General features: G+C 32.9%; 1 protein-coding gene across 2 annotated transcripts in view; it reads right to left on the bottom strand.

Annotated features, from left to right (window-relative positions):
- Positions 1-2,793: 2,793 nt before the first annotated feature.
- The window catches only part of LOC136038468 (uncharacterized), a 32,035-nt gene continuing 16,525 nt past the window's right edge, over positions 2,794-18,303 (bottom strand). The window contains exons 2-4 of one of the 2 annotated variants that reach the window (XM_065721534.1): positions 14,774-15,036; positions 10,802-10,883; positions 2,794-4,650 (exon numbers count right to left, since the gene is read on the bottom strand). In XM_065721534.1, coding sequence (XP_065577606.1) covers positions 4,565-4,650; positions 10,802-10,883; positions 14,774-15,036 — 431 coding nt within the window. In that variant the 3' untranslated portion in view covers positions 2,794-4,564. Of the gene's footprint in view, positions 4,651-10,801; positions 10,884-14,773; positions 15,040-18,303 lie in introns of both variants that reach the window. The other variant, XM_065721533.1, reaches the window with a different exon arrangement.

The following is an 18,303-nucleotide window of genomic DNA, read 5'->3' as shown; positions in this document are numbered from 1 at the left end:
ATTTTCTTCAAGATATTTCAAGATTATTCAAGACATCCCAAGTTGTTTTTTGAAATTTTTTTCGAAATGTGTTTTCAAGACTTTTGGACAACATCCCAATACGTTTTTAAGACATTTTCCGTTAAAACGTTTTTCTTTATGATTTCCTTAGTTCTTACCCAATAGTTTATCTAATACTTAAGAAACCCATGAAGGCAAGGTGAGAAAAACCTTTAAGACCCACTATTGGGGGATCCTAAAGACGTTTGACTCTAACAAACATTGCAATGGGACCCCTAGTATCCAATTTTATCGAAGCTTCTGTAACTTAACCTAACAACCAGGGGGGGGGGGCTAATATCCAGTTCACTGGGGGAAACTCCCCTACAAGGTTTATTCGATCACATCTTCATTCTAAAGCTGCCAGGAAAAAAAATCGAAAACAGACACTTACTTTAAAAGTGCATACAAGCCACATCGCTCTTTACTAGTAAACACTTGACTCAATTGTAGATTAATTGAGATAAATCTAAAAAAAATTATACTTAACTGCAATTATTCATTGAATAAGCTTTAGAATAATTATCTATAATTATATAATTATTGTATATATATAATTATTTATAATTATTTGATTAACTATTATTGTGCTCAAGTCAATACAGTTTAGGTAACAAAGTTAATTTTAGGCAAGTAATTTGAAGATTAAAGGAAATTTCCATGAGTCCGTCTATTCTTTCAAATTTCCTTTCTCAAATTTCTATTTAATAAATTGCACTTTATTGAGTTTTAAAGCACAATTATCGAATAATTAGTGAAACTTCATAGGTTTTAGGAAGTATTTTTGAATGAACTTGCTATTGTCTGTTAAATGCCTTAAATTAGAAATTCAATTGCAACAAATCTGACGCCATGGCGGGATAAGGATTCCGGTACTGTCATCATCTATGTGTGCATAACTATGATCGCTATTACTTACCTATTTTGAGACTGTTTAATAATTACTCTATTTCGTATGTTAACATCCTATTGCCGTTGATTGGTGTAAATGTACAACTCCAAACCCTCAGTGTATACAAAAATAATTCCTTAGATCAGAATGCCTCTCTCTTTACAAATGAAAAAAAAAATGGAAAACGAGTATATATTTCAAACATACCAATAGAAAAGGACGAAACGTTTTAAACAGCAGTCATCTTGGTTTTGTGCTTTGTGTCGTGTTTTTTTTTTATTTATTTAAACTTTAGTTTTCGTTGTTTTTTTCATCCAGTGTCTGTGATGTAAACTTTCTTTTTTCATATTTTGTATTTTTTGTTTTTAGTTGTGTTTATGTTTTTTTTAAAGCTAAATTCTTTTCTTTAAATTTTGTTTTTAAGACTGATAAAGGCTTTTAGATGTGAAACCGTAATATTCGGATCTTTATTATTGAAATTTCCCTTTTTTTATCCTCTGTCTTCTTTAAAACATTATACCTTGGGGTATAATTGGGGTCTTCACGCAACAAATACAGGTTTGATCGTTGTTTAGAGAACGCATTCTTAACATTACATAGAATTCAAAAATCTTTTTGGGTTGTCATTGTCCCACCGTACCGTTTGCTACACAAGTAACCAGGTCTGAACCGAACCTTGTCTTTTTAGTTTCCAACCATACCTTCGGTTCTCCCTCTGCTCCATCGGTTCTCCTATGTACACCAAACGCACAGTTGAGAAACCCCTTCTTTAAGAGTGATTTTCTTTTTTTTTTGCTTTTTAACTGAAATACCCCAAAGCGTATTTTTGTCAAGATTTGAAGGAGAGGGCAACACGAAATAGGGGAGTGGGAACATGAAGGGTCAATCATTTTCCATTAATACTGGGTGATAACACCTTGAATTAGGGTTACTAACTTATCAAAGTTAATAAGCCTTTCATTTCATTTCAAAGACTCACTTTTTTTCAAAAAAATATTGCTGTATTTTATTGTCAGATGTTGTTGCCTAAACTAGACTGTTGCCAAAACAGTTTTTTTCGTAGTTTATTTGGTTTATTTACTTTTGACTTTTGTAAGAAAAAAGAAAAAAAAAATTGTATGTTTTATCTTCAATTTGTTCTTTTATAAAAATAGTTGTTTGACACAAACACGTGCATAGGAAAAAAAAGACTTCATGGTTCCTGCAGTCGTCAAACTACCCCGAGTTCCTGCTCTGTATACCCCGCTGCTGAAAAAGTTGTTCTTTCCTGAAGTAAACAGATAAACATTGTAATTTTTTTTTAACTTATGTTTAATGTGACTAGAGTAATAGTATAAGAAACAGGATAGAAAAAAACACCCTTAGAAAACACAAAGGAAATCACAAGAAACACAAAAAATTACAAGAAACACAAGAACAACGAATGACTCTTATTATAAGCAGAACGAAGTTCAAATGAAGGGGATTATGACACAGTTCCCTGTACAAACAGTTTTTTATACTTAGTTTTGATTCACATTAAGCTTAGATATGTCATAATTTTAAAACGGTGGGTGGGTGCCAGCTACAAAATTGTCGGAAGGAAGCAGCACCTCTATGAAATAATGAAAACAAAGGAAAAACTGTATAATATTTGAAGTAGAAAACTTTTTAGGCAAAAAAAAGCCTATTACGAAATCCTAGGAGTCTTCTAATACATTCACTAAAGTTATATTTAGGCTACTATAATAATGTCATGAAGGATTTGTTCGCTTTTTTAGTAAAAATTAGAAAATTTGGTGATCAAATTGGAATTCTGATAATCTATTACATTTTGGAAGGTTTAATGGGGCTAAGATTGATATTGAATGTTGGGAAGAATGGAACTTTATCCCTTTCCATCTAGAAAGCAAAATATTTGCAAAAAAAGAAAAATTGTTGAGTGTTCTGGAAAAATTGATGATTTTCTATCAAAATTGTTGCTTTTGAACTTCAGTTCCACGAAAAAATTTTGTGCAGGCTATCCCTCTTTTCTCTTACCCTCTCCGCACTATATGTAAAACTTTAAGGAAGCCATTGAAATCAACCCATTCAAAAGACAAAAGAAAAGTATAAGAGCACAGCAATTGTAACAAAAACAGGGAATAGAAAATAGTTAAAATAAATATACTAAAATCAGATAAAAAGGATCAATAAATTAATTTCACTTTGATGATTACATTATCAAAATTTCCTGATTCCGAAATGAACAACTTTAAATAAATTCTAAAAACTAAAATACTTTAATTTAGCATTTCCAGTCCTTGGCCATGATCTTTATAAAAAAAAGTTATTTAAAGAAAAAGGGTATGATAACGGCACAAAGAGTATATTATTTGAAAGAACACAATAAATTATAAAATCGGTAGAAAATATCAAATAAAATAGGATATTAAAATATTTTTTTGTATTTAATAAGTTTACTCAGCATATCCATATAATTCAAATAAGAAGATGAAAAGAACTGATGCTACAAAAAAGGAAAAAAATACAAAAACACAAATTACAAAAGAAAGGTTTTCATTATTTAAACTACTCTCTTAATTTGACCCTACGAACTGGCCGATCGAGAATAACATTTTTAAAATGCTAAAAATTTCCAATTTAAATACTAAAAAATTATGACTTAAGGACTCTGAATTTAATTTCCTATTTAACTGCATAGCCCTTTGCAATACCCCAACCCCAATTGCACTTCCGGGCTTAAGGGGTCATGAAAGAAAGATTAGCACAGCTGGTAGGAACTGTAAAGTCCAATGTCCAATATTTCGTCCAACGTTTTGACATATCTGAGAGACATTTTGAGGGTAAAATAGAATTGATTAATTATAAGTTTAAAGACTCGACCAAAAAATTTAAATATTTAATTACGTGCATTTTATATCAGTGCTCTGTTATTTGTTTTCTTAATTAACAGTGATTCCTTCCTGAGTTTTTAAGATAATGTTTTTGAGCATAAAATTTAAAAATGCACAAAAAATATGAAATTTTGGAATAACTTTGAAATTATGAACAATTTAAAGGGAAAGGTTATTTTTTTTTTATTTGAAAGTCATTCCCTCCAAGGTTCTTAAGATAAAATAAAAATACACAAAAATAGAATATCGACGTGCCTAACATTATTTTTTGGAATATTAAATGCAAATCCAGGAACTTATTTAAATTTGAGCAAAAAATATACACAATGATTTGAAAAATATAGCAAATAAGGAGGATAACTACCCAAACTTTGGGGTGGGGGGAAGGGCATGGACTTAAATCTCCATCCGGCTTTGCACTTTATTTAAAATCTCGATCTAATGTTTCCCCAAAATTGTATATGCAAAAAGTAGCAAATATTATCTACTTGTTCAATTGTATAAATTTTAAAATCAAAAGGCTATAAAAAAATGAATTTAAGATTTGTTTTAACCTTACATAGGTCTTATTTACATGCTATGGATATGCTGAATAGAGTTCTTGATGATATGTAAAGTTTGTCGCAAAAATAAGGCGTAAAAAATTAACTCCTATATAAATGTAAAAGAGGTACATTGTGATAATAAAATAAAAATATGTATAATATGTATAGATAATATGGCTACGAAGGACGTTGGAGCTTTTCAGGAACATTTGTCACATTTCAATTTCATTTATTTCATTTTGTCTCCTTCTCTTCAGCCATATTTCGTAGTATCTAGACAGCAGTTCGTTCAGCGGATCTGAAATGGGGAAAAGACTTTTACTACAAAATAAACTATACTCAGTTCATCAAACAGTTCGTAGTAACGAACTTTAAGTAAGGACCGACCCGGCTCAATAGTAATCGAAACTCTAAATAATGGAGTTTTGATACCAATAGATACATAAAAACATTGGATTTTTATGTTGCTTTTAAATATATAATTTTTATCAATTTTAATCCTACTCATCAAAAGTTACGAGCCTGAGAAAATTCGACTCATTTTCAAAAAAAGGAGGACACCCTCCTAAAAGTCATAGAAACATAATAAAAATCGTACCCGTTCTTTACGCTAAAGTTTGACTCTTTCTCTCAATTCTTCTTTTTAAAACAGTAAAAAACTTTAGCGTAAAGAGCGGGGCGTTGATGAGGAAGCAGCCTCTTTCATATACGAAGTAATTTCTGTGCGTTTTAAGTTTTAATGTCGCTCCTTACTTTCAGTTAAAAAAACTCGTTTTTTTTATTTAATTTCTGAACGTTTTTGAATCAATGCATGTTTTGATTTTGGCTCTCCGCAGAGGAATAATTAAAACGAAATTTTGCATATTTTTTTTTTTTTGGGGGGGGGCTAAATGGCTTTCTCATAATTTTGATCGAATGATTTTGAGAAAAAAAGAGCGGGGGCGAAGCCTAGTTGCCCTCCGATTTTTTGGCTAATTAAAAAGGCAACTAGAACTTTTTATTTTTTACGAATCTTTTAATTGGTAAAAGATTTACGTAACTTATAAATTAGCTTACGTAAAGAACTTTTGTATTCTCATGTTTTTATTACATATATGAGGGGATTCGCCCCATCGTCACTACCTCGCTCTTTACCTTAAAGCTTAAATTTTATCCCAATTCATTAAGAATGACCCCTGAATCACAAAAGCCGTAGAATAAATAGTTGAAATTACTAAAAATACTTTAGCGTAAAGAGCTAGGTATCTTAAGGAGGTGAGCCCCTTATATGGGTAATAATTTCTGTTTGTTTTAAGTTTTATTGCTGTTCCTTACTTCCAGGTGAAAAAGCTTTTTCACATTTATTTTTAAATTTTTTTTTTTAAATAATGCTAGTAAATCCTGCTCTCCCTTCATGGAAGTTTTCTTCTCCCATGACAAATTCTCGATGGAAAGTTTCTCCAGCATATCCCCCTCTTCTCAACCCCTCCCCCCAACCAAAAAAATCCTCCTGAAAACGCCTGTATACTTCCCAATAACCATTACTATATGTAAGCACAGGTCAAAGTTTGTAACTTGTTGCCCCTCCCACGGGGACTGTGGGGGAGTAAGTCGTCCCCAAAGACATAGTTATAAGGTTTTTCGACTACGCTGAATAAAATGGCTATCTCAGAATTTTGATCCGTTGACTTTGGGAAAATAATTAGCGTGGGAGGGGGCCTAGGTGCCCTCCAATTTTTTTGGTCACTTAAAAAGGGCACTAGAACTTTTCATTTCCGTTAGAATGAGCCCTCTTGCAACATTCTAGGACAACTGGGTCGATACGATCACCCCTGGGAAAAAAAAAACAAAAACAAAAAAACAAAAAAACAAATAAACACGCATCCGTGATCTGCCTTCTGGCAAAAAATGCAAAATTCCACATTTTTGTAGATAGGAGCTCGAAATTTCTACAGTAGGGTTCTCTGATACGCTGAATCTGATGGTGTGATTTTCGTTAAGATTCTATGACTTTTAGGGGGTGTTTCCCCCTATTTTCTAAAATAACGCAAATTTTCTCAGGCTCGTAACTTTTGATGGGTAAGACTAAACTTGATGAAACTTATATATTTAAAACCAGCATTAAAATGCGATTCTTTTGATATAGCTATTGGTATCAAAATTCCATTTTTTAGAGTTTTGGTTACTATTGAGCCGGGTCGCTCCTTACTACAGTTCGTTACCACGAACTGTTTGATTGATAAAACGTATTTTTAGGAGTTTTGAAAACTGAGTGACTAATTTACAGATTTAAAAATAATAACATTATAACTTATGCACACCACTATATATAATGGCGGATGGTTGGCCATGCATAAGCAATGACACCAATTCACAAAATTTTTTGGGGGGAAACACATTCTATTTTCAACATCTAGGGGGGCAGGAATATCTTTTTTTTATTTTAATATCAATACCATAAAAAAGACACTTTGAAAGATCATTCCCCAAAAAAGGTATTTTTTAAAACCAAGAGGGTCCTGGAGGCGTGGGCCTCCTGCTTCCCCAAATGAAGTCCACCCTTTGTAAGTATTTGTCAGCTGAGGGGTATGCTTTTAATTAGCTGATACTTGTTTAAAAGCTAACATATATATATATATATATATATATATATATATATATATATATATATACATATATATATATATATATATATATATATATATATATATATATATATATATATATATATATATATATATATATATATATATATATATATATATATATATATATATATATATATATATATATATATACATATATATATATATAATTTCAAGATTTCATAGGGGGGGGGAGATGATTCTGGGAATGATGCTTTGAAGCATTATTCTTTCTGTCATTTAAAACACACCTAACTTATTTTGGCTAAGTTACTCCTGTGAATCATATATTATGCTTATGTGTTTGGTGTTAGAAAAGAAAAAAAACCTAAGGTGAAAATTTTTTTTCATCTCCATAAATAGAAAAATGTTAGAAAATTACTTTTTATTTTTGAAAATATCAGGATGAATTTTAAAACCCAAAACTCATAGAAGACCCGGAGGTAGCAGAGTAGATTGATGATCTACTCGGTAATACTGGGCCCAGTATTACCGTAATACTGGTATACTGGGCCCAGGAATCGAGTCCTGCTACCGCAAAGTTGGGCAACAGGCTTGCAATTGTCCTTGTAAAAGAGCCATCACTTGGAACTTCGATTCGATGCACTATGCGCCATCAATGACTCTGGAAGATGTATATCCCATTCCTTTTCTGGCGTATTCGCTTATAAGTGGGGTTTAGTTAAAAATTCTTGATTCTCTTTTTTAATTATATTAAAGAGTTTTGGTAAACTAAAGTGATAAGCAACATTAAAACTTTAAACGGACAGTAATTAATACGTAAATGAGAAACATTGCCCCCTCCTAAATAACTCGTTCTTTACGCCAAAGTTTGACTTTTTGCTCCAAATATTTAAGAATGACTGCTAAAACACAAGCACCGTTTGATTAGAATAAGCTTTTTTGTAAAAGTTCTAAAAAAGCTTTAGGTTAAAGGGCATGGTATAGAGAAGGGGGCAAACCAGCTCAGATACATAATAAACTTTGTTCGATTTAAGTTTCAATGCTGCTCCTTACTTTCAGTTGAAAAAACTTGTTTAAGTAATGTCAAAAATATATTCCCCTCGCTATTCATTCATAGAAAGATCCTCCCACACAGTTCCCCCTCCCCCCCGCCACACCAGAAATTATCTCCCGCAAATACATGTATACTTCCCAACAGCCAGTACTATATAAACAATGGACAAAGTTCACAGCCTGCAGCCCTTTCCCGGGGGGCTGAAGGATCAATCGAAACTGAGTGACTTTAATAACATAGATTTTAAATCGTTCGACTATGTTGAAGAAAATGGCTATCTCAAAATTTTGATCGGATGACTTTAGAAAAAAGGGGCGTGAATGACCAATATTTTTGGCCACTTTAAAAGGGCACTAAAACTTTTTTTTTCCGATCAGATGACCCCTCTTCCGATTTTCTAGGATCACTGCTTTGATATGATCATCCCTGGGAAAAAAGAACAGAAAACCAAAACAAACAAATCAACTCGCATCTGTGATCTTGATTCTGGCAAAAAATGCAAAATTCCGCATTTTTGTATAAAGCAGCTTGAAACCTCTACAGCAGGGTTCTCTGGTGTCCTGAATCAGATGATATGATTTCCATCAATATCAATTGGTGATTTGGGGGATTTTCTACCCTTTTATAAAATTTAGACAAATTTTCTCTGGTTCGTAACTTTTGAGGGGTAACGTTAAATTTGAATTGTAATTACTTTGAATAAGTATCAAAATTCGATTTTTGATGTAGCTATAGTTATCAAGATTCTGTTTCTTAGAGTTTCGGTTACTGTCGAGCCGCCTCGCTCTCTACTTACAGTTCATTACCACTGTTTGATAATCAAATGATAACACCATGTCTGATCCACATCAGCAGAACAATACTAGTAATGGTACAATCACCCCGTAGGTTATACCGATCCATCTAGTAAACCATAATTTTGCTCTAGTTAGCTATAGATAACTGATTATCTGGTTACTTTTCAATAGTTACTTTTAAACATATATAACACTTACAAGCCAGAACGTATCAAGAACGTATCGGGCCAGAATCTATCCTGGATTGCTGTACCATTTATGCTCACTTTTAAGCCTTAACTTTTTTTCTTTAATTTTTGGTAGCTGTTATCCAAGAACGTGTGTAGATTATACTGGGTAGATTTCTAGAGGCAGGGTTGAGCAGTTATTATTTAGGATTAGGCGTAGCATTGATTTCTAAGTCAAAACACTGTTTTTGGAATATTAACACATAATATGAAGTAGAACAAAAAAAATACAAATAGGGATGTATTGGGAGTGTGGGATTAGAAAGATCAACACATTTGAAGGGATAAAATTTATGAAGATTTATGCCAGAGCATAATCACATATGTCGACGAAAAAGCCAAGTGTCATGAATGACATGGAGTCATTCATGACAACACACAATAGGTTCCACGAACAATAATCAACACGCAACAAGTTCTGTGAATAAAATCTTTTTCAGGAGGAAAAACAAATCAGTGTTCAAATTTCTCGAAGAGAAAAATTAACATACAACAAGTTTCATGAACACAGATCATGACACCGTTGATTTTTGAATTAGAATGGAATAGTTGTGGGCATCAAGTCATGGCTAATTGTAGAAAAAGCCAAGACAGATAGTCCAATTGAGTGAGAAGAAAAACTTGGCATTAATTCCTCCCCTGCATTACCGACGTTACCATCTCCCACTTATGCTACACCTATCATGTCACTCCACAATGCCGAAATAGAGTCAAGCTGTTGGAGGTTCTACCAGAAGATTCGCTGTTCATCACGCTCGGCTGGGCAAATATATTGGAAAATTATCCAATAAATTTGTTTTTAGCAGGTTGAACCAAGAATTTAGAATTGAAACATGAGAACAATAATTTTGCCAAGAAATAGAAGCAAACAAGCCTCTAAAGTCAAAATATGGGCCATTCTACAATGAGCAACGGGTTCATAAGCAAGCAACAAATTCAATGAACAAAATCAGTTTCATTAGGAGAAAAATCCAATCTTGTACGTTAAAAGCTCAAAATTAAAATGACAAAAAATCAGTTTTGAAAGTTTTGTACCATCATTACTTTGTTACCAACTATTCGTTACTAACGCAACGTCTTCTTATCTTCATCAGATTCGTATTACAGGTAGATAAACTACTATCTTAAGCTTTCATCTTTTCCTGTTTTAATAACTCTTCCTAACTCTTGACTCTTAGCAGTCAATCAAGAATTTTATGCTTAGAAGTTGAACAATGTTCATCTCGAGAAATTATTAATGGGGTGCATTATTGGTACTATAGTCATACGTAATTTTGGTTTTATTGATAATTGTGACCATTTTGTGGTCAGGTCATTAGGCATATAAAGCTCTCGCGATCTTGAAGGAGGCGTTAATTGCGTCAATTTCTTAATGTGGGAGGAGATGGGGCTAAATGTATTTTCAAAATCTAGGGTGAGGGTAATTTGGTAGCTTTTTCAGTTTCTCAACGAAAATACATAAAAAAAATCATTTTCTAATCAAGTGGAAGGGGGCAAAATATCTTTGAAGGAGTAGGAGAAAATACTCCTCTTCCCTCTAATTAACGCCACCGGGAAGTGTTTGCACCAAAAAACTCGACAAACACACCCATCTGACTCCCTTTAAACACTGATTTTGATTAGGAAAAAAAATTAAGAAGAATAAAGAACTTAATACGATAAAATCATAGAGAATAGCCCTCTTTAGAGTAGGTTACCTTCTCATGGTTGGGGGCAAGCACTTATCTTCAACTCCCCCTTCATTTATCTAGACCTGTAATTTTATATATGTCTTTGAACTCACCTTCTAGAACACTACTATCCTCAAATGCTTTCAGGTCTTCAGAGGAATCTTGGTTAGCAATTTCCGAAAGTTCACGAATCAACTAGAAGAGAAGCAGCTTTACTATTAAAGTAAATATAAAAAAGTAAGTAAAGTAAATAGTAAAATTTTGACTATATAACATTTATATATATATCTATATATATATATATATATATATATATATATATATATATATATATATATATATATATATATATATATATATATATATATAGTGTTTTTATGTAAAGTGAAAAAATGTTTTATTCTAATATGAAGGGAGCCGACCCTTCCTGTCGTGGGCAATAATAAATAAAAGAGAAATTTTTGTGAAGGAAATTCACCGATTGAAACCTCAAAAAGGATAGTAAAATGGGTAGAGGAACAAAAAAATAGTAGATTACGGTGGCTATGGAACGCATAGGTAACGTATTTGATAACGGAAGGAATTTTTTTTTTAATTTGGATTTTATTAAACAGTTCGTGGTAACAAACTGTAATAAGGAGCGACCCGGCTTAATAGTCAGCAAAACTCTAAAAAACGGAACTTCTTTACTAAAAGATACATTAAAAGAATCGGATTTTTATGTTGATTTTAAATATATAAGTTTCGTTAAATTTAGTCATACTCATCAAAAGTTACGATCCTGAGAAATTTTGCCTTATTTTGCAAAATAGGGGAAAACACCCCCTAAAAGTCATAGAATCTTAACGAAAATCACGCCATCGCATTCAGCGTATCAGAGAACCCTATTATAAAGTTTCAAGCTCCTATCTACATAAATGTGGAACTTCGTATTTTTTGCCAGAAGACCGATCACGGGTGCGTGTTTATTTGTTTTTTCCAGGGGTGATCGTATCGACCAAGTGGCCCTAGAATGTTGCAAGAGAGCTCATTCTAACGGAAATGAATAGTTCTAGTGCTCTTTAAGCGACGAAAAAAGGAGGCACCTAGGACACCTCCCACACTCATTTTTGCCCAAAGTCAACAGACCAAAATTTTGAGATGGCCATTTTGTTCAGCATAGTCGAAAAACATAATAACTATGTCTTTGGGGATGACTTACTCCCTCACAGTCCCCGGGGGAGGAGCTGCAAGTTACAAACTTCAAACAGTGTTTACATACAGTAATGGTTATTGGGAAGTGTACAGACGTTTTCAGGGGGATTTTTTTTGTTGGGGGGAGGGTCTGAGGGAAGGGGCTAAGTGGGAGGATCTTTCATTGGAGGAATATTTCATGGGGGAAGAGAAATTCCATAAAGGGGGCGCAGGATTTTCTAGCATTATTATAAAAAAAAACAAAAAAATAAATATGAAAATTTTTTTAACTTAAAGTAAGAAGCAGCATTAAAACTTAAAACGAACAGAGATTATTACGCATATGAGGGGCTCTTCTCCTCCTCTTAAATACCTCGCTCTTTACGCTAAAGTATTTTTTAGTAATTTCAACTATTTATTCGATTTAGGGGTCATTCTTAATGAATTGGGACACAATTTAAGCTTTATTATAAAGAGCAAGGTATTAACGAGGGGACAAACCCCCTCATATACATAGCAAAAATAATCAAATATAGAAGTTTGTTACGTAAGTTAATTCTTAACTTGCGTACATTTTTTACCAATGAAAACGTTTGTTATTAATTAAAAGTTCTAGTTGCCTTTTTAAGTAACTGAAAACTAGGCCTCCCCCCCACCCTTATTTTCTCAGAATCGTCTGATCAGAACTAAGAGAAAGCCATTTAGCCCAAAAAAAGAATTAACACGCAAATTTCATTTTAATAATTTATGTACAGAGAGCCAAAATCAAACATGCATTAATTCAAAAACGTTCAGAAATTAAATAAAAAAACTAATTTTTTTTAACTGAAAGTAAGGAACGACATTAAAAGTTAAAACGAACAGAAATTACTCCGATAATGAAAAGGGCTGTTCCCTTTTCAACGCCCCGCTCTTTACGCTTAACTTTTTTACTGTTTAATAAAGTAGAATTGAGAGAAAGAGTCAAACTTTAGCGTAAAGAGCGGGGCGTTAAGAAGGGAACAGCCCCTTTCATGCACGGAGTAATTTCTGTTCGTTTTAAGTTTTAATGTCACTCCTTACTTTCAGTTAAAAAAACTAGTTGTTTTTTATATTTAATATGAGTAAAGGTTAGACAAGTTAGAATAATGAAAGGAAATGTAGAGAAACTATATAAGCAATATATGAAGGTAACAAGTTTGTTTTCTAGAAAAATAGAATAAATTGTAAAGAGCGAAATTGAATTCATAATTTTTTGTGACATTCACATTTTCAAGTATCTCCGTATCGATTCAAATAAAAATTTGCAGCTGCCCCTACTTCGTACTACAGTTACTTGGAATAAGGAGATATATGCAAAACAGTCTAGGGAACAAATGTTAGAACTTTATGCGGAAGAAACCTTTCTTGATATTTTGAAATTCTTAGGTCGAAACTACGACCATGCCAGCAGCAAAATTTATTGATTTAAATTAAAGTGCAACTTAAGAATGCTAGTTTACAGGTCACCTATGCTTTTGGTCTTCATAATTCTGAATATGAGCTTGAATATGCAACTTAAGGATTAGCTTATAGGTCACTTATGTTATGGCCTTCATAAATTTGTTTATGAGCTTGAATGTGCAACTTGAAGAATATTAGTTTATAGGTCACTTACGCTTGTGGCCTTCACAAATTTGGATGTGAGTTTGAATGTGCAACTTAAAGAATATTAGGTTACAGCTCACTCATGCTTGCGGCCTTCATAATTTCAAATATGAGCTTGAATGTGCAGCCTGAAGAATATTAGTTTATAGGTCACTTATGCTTGTTGCCTTCGCAATTTTACATATAAGCTTGAATGTGCAACTTAAATAATAACAGTTTACAGGTCACTCATGCTTTTGGCCTTCATAATTTTGAATATGAGCTTGAATGTGCAACCTGAAGAATATTAGTTTATAGGTCACTTATGCTTGTTGCCTTCGCAATTTTACATATGAGCTTGAATGTGCAACTTAAATAATAATAGTTTACAGATCACTCATGCTTTTGGCCTTCATAAATTTGAATATGAGCTTGAATGTGCAAGCTGAAGAATATTAGTTTATAGGTCACTTATGCTTGTTGCCTTCGCAATTTTACATATGAGCTTGAATGTGCAACTTAAATAATAATAGTTTACAGATCACTCATGCTTTTGGCCTTCATAAATTTGAATATGAGCTTGAATGTGCAAGCTGAAGAATATTAGTTTATAGGTCACTTATTCTTGTTGCCTTCCCGATTTTAAATGTGAGCTTGAATGCGCAACTTGAATAATATTAGCTTACAGATCACTCATGCTTGTTGCCTTTATAATTTTGAATATGAGCTTGAATGTGCAACCTGAAGAATATTAGTTTATAGGTCACTTATGCTTGTGGCCTTCACAGTTTTACATGTGAACTTGAATGTGCAACTTAAATAATAATACCTTACAGATCACTCATGCTTTTGGCCTTTATAATTTTGAATATGAGCTTGAATGTGCAACCTGAAGAATATTAGCCTATAGGTCACTTATTCTTGTTGCTTTCACGATTTTAAATGTGAGCTTGAGGGTGCAACTTGAATAATATTAGTTTACAGATCACTTATGCTTTGGCCTTCACAAATTCGAATGTGAGCTTTAATGTGCAATTTGAAGAAAATTAGTTTATAGATGACTTATACTTATGGCAATCTTATATTAGAATATAAGCATGAATCTGCAACTTGAAGAATATTATTTTATAGGTCACTTATGCTTGTGGCCTTCATAGTTTTGAATATGATCAGGAACGTGCAAATTAAAAATATTATTTTATATGTCACTTATGCTTTTGGTCTTCATAATTTCGAGTATAACTAAAAACTTCTTATAAGTGAAATCTTAATATTAATCTTTCAAAAATGTTTAAAAGGATGCTAACCTCATCTCGTGGAGAAACATCCCATCTCCTTCCCAATCTTGGGATGGCCTTTGCTGCTTTTAGAAAATACTGTGAATGATAGCCACTGTATGGCGATAGTTGACCATCATCAAAGGGCCACTCTGACAAGAGTGCATTTGGTTTCCTTCCAATACGTCTTGGGCCAGCTCTTTTTTGAGGCATACTGATTTCAATTACGTCACGATCTTGTGCCTCTGCAATTGCTGCAGAAAGTACAGATGGGGCAACTGCGACGAGTAGGACTGCTGGAAAAGAATAAAAAGTGTTGAATGAAAAGTGAGAAAATCTAAAGCAGGAGAAAAAAAGTGAATATTTCCAGCCAGTGAAGAAGCAAAACTGAAATGCAAATATTTCGGCCAAGACCTCTGCTCAGCGTAAAAATAGAAAAATCATAAAATACACTAATAAACAACAAATAAAATAAATAAAAACAAACCGTAAAAAAACAATCACTAAAATAAAAGAAGACCCTTCCCATGTACTGGTGAAAAGGTAAATTGCAATTCTCAGTTACCCTTTTACTGCTAGATGAAACGTATCTATGCACCTTTATATATTCTTATGCTAACTTGCTTATATTTTATGCATTACACACGTATATGTACACACACACCCACACAAATATATATATATATATATATATATATATATATATATATATATATATATATATATATATATGTTAAATAATTTATATCATATTACAGCATTAAAGTAAAATAAAATAAAATGGATGTTCAAATAACAGTAAAATAACACTGGTAAAACAGCATTAATTTAAAAAGTAACAGATGAATCGTCTATAGGCTCTAGATTGCCAAACTTTGTTATTATCTCCGAAGTAATTTTTTATATTAAAAAATGCTGACAAAATTCTTCCAACAAAAATTGCCTGCCAATTTTTCTTCAGAAATGAAAAACTTCCTCCGAGGCAATAAGTCCGAAGGGTGGTGAAAATGAAATCTGAATGTTTAAATGGTTGAAGAAGACACTTCAGAACCATTTATATCTTTAAAATTCGGAAAAATCAATAATTTAATCCAACAGTTCGTGGTAACGAACTGTAGTAAGGAGCTACCCAGCTCAATAGTAACCGAAACTCTAAAAAATGGAATTTTGATACCAATAGTTACATCAAAAGAATTGCATTTTAATGCTGATTTTAAATATATAAGTTTCATCAAGTTTACTCTTATCCATCAAAAGTTACGAGCGTGAGAAAATTTGCCTTATTTGTGTTTATATGTTTTTAATTTGTTTTTTTACGTGTTTATTTCTTTTGTTTTTTTTTTCCAGGGGTGATCGTATCGACTCAGTGGTCCTAGAATGTCGCGAGAGGGCTCATTCTAACGGAAATTAAAAGTTCTACTGTCCTTTTTAAGTGATCAAAAAATTGGAGGGCACCTAGGCCCTCTCTCAGCTCATTTTCCCCCAAAGTTAAAAAAACTTTAGCGTAAAGAGCGAGGTGTTGAGGAGGGGACAACCCTTTTGCTATACGGAATAATTTCTTTTCGTTTTAAGTTTTAATGTCTCTCCTTACTTTCAGTTAAAAAAAAACGTTTTTTTTATTTAATGATTAATAAAAATGACCCTTATATGCAGTCCTGCAGTCTTTGAAGCAGTGGGTGTCAAATCATAAAAAAGAGAAATCATGGGCGAAAAATCAGCAAAAAAAAAAGAACGCTGAAAACGTATGGCACCCAGCAGCCTATGAAGTTACTACTCTCCTTTGAAGATTTACTTGTATCTAGGAGTCAACTGATTGTTAATGTTTGAATTTCTACCAACGAAAAGCAGCGTCGTATTTAAAAATTTAGTTTTGCTTATTTAATTTCATAATTCAAAGTGGCAACACTGACCAAAAATGTGATACTGCTCCAGCAAATTCATGTTTTTGAAGCAACCAAACGAAATATCGCAGATAATGAAGGTTTTCAGGTTTAATTAGACCTAAGATGAGTCCTAGCCAAAGCCATATGGCCATTTTGGAGTCCTCCGAAAAGCCATATGGTCATTTTGGAGACATTTTGGAGTCCTCCCTCCAAAATGTTTGTCCGGCTCGTAAAAGTGTTGCAAAAATGAATATTCGTACATTTTTGATGCATTTTTAAAGCTTTTTTCTTCAACCCCACCCCCAAAAAAATCTGTTTGTATCCCCCCTTGAAAAAAAATCCTGGATACAACCCTGGTCGAATGGGTAAAACGCATTTTTATTTGATCCTCTTGCTACTTCATATATTTGAAGACATAAAAGACTCTAAGTTTCATAGCAAGGTTGCTTATCGTGAAATCAAGGATCAAGGACAATTAAAAAAACAACTTTACGTTTCGTGAAAGAAACGTATTATAGTTAACACCATAGGGCTTACTTCGTAAAGAGCGACCTGTTCATTGTGTGTTCCATTTTGGACTCATCATATAGAGCAGATGTTAGTAGAAGTTGGGAGGGGGCCAATAAGGTATTATATTAAAAATCTTGCTAATTGTTTTAACTTGTAAACGGTAATGGCTGTGTCAATTTGAGACTTTAGAATGTCATGATCAGTTATATCCCAATCCAATAATAAGGCTGACCTAACTGTAAACAAAATCCTAGTTTTTTAACAAAATAGTTGTACTAGTTCTATTTCTAGATACAAACTGGTTCTAATTCTACTAGATTCTAGGGAAGCTACTTCTACAACCTCTAGTTCCACTAGTTCTTAGAGAATCTGGTTTTACTAATTCTAACTTTAGTTATAAAATGGTTTTAGTTTAACCAGTTCTTAGGGAAAGTCCTTGTATTTTCATAGCTCTCAAAGCAGGAATTACTGCCAAATTTCTCGAAGCGAAAAATTGTGTGCCAAAATTTCTGCAGCAAAAATTGTCTGCCAAAGTTTCTCCGCGAAATAAAAGCCTCGCTCAATATTAATAGGATTGAGGCTTGATAAGGCTTTTACTCTCATTGTTACATTAGGTTTCTCATCATAGGAAAGCATATTTTAAAGCTTAAGTTTGCTCGTTGTAAAGAAAAGGGCAATAGTATTGACTTAGTAAAGAGTGACACTCCCCCTTTTCTCTGGTTTATTAGAACAGTTGGTTGTAGAAACGCATCAGGGAAATCAATTAGATCACGAATAAAAATGCTGCAGCCTACTACAGCCATAAATTTGACCAATTCTTAGAAAACCCTCCATAAATTTCAGTAGATTTCTCCAAAAAAATTGTTAGTGGCAACTTTTGAAGTGGAAATGCTAGTTTCCAACAACAAAACTGGTTGTCCAAATTTCCGCAGGATTTAGGGAAAATCGATTGAGGCATTCTCCGCTTGGTGCTAAGACTGAGTTGACCCACGCAAGAAATTTTATACTAAATTTCAGATATAAAACAAGACCTGCAAAACTGGGTGAAACTTCGCAAAAATTATAATCCAACCGGTTGAAACATTAACGTTAATCAACAATTAAAATCCACGCTGGGTTTTATCTCCCTTGATTTTTAACTCGATATAAAAAAGAATAAAAAACATC

The sequence above is a fragment of the Artemia franciscana genome, chromosome 18 (genome assembly GCF_032884065.1).
Source record: "Artemia franciscana chromosome 18, ASM3288406v1, whole genome shotgun sequence".
Lineage (NCBI taxonomy): Eukaryota > Metazoa > Arthropoda > Branchiopoda > Anostraca > Artemiidae > Artemia > Artemia franciscana.
This window is presented reverse-complemented; position numbering and strand designations above follow the sequence as displayed.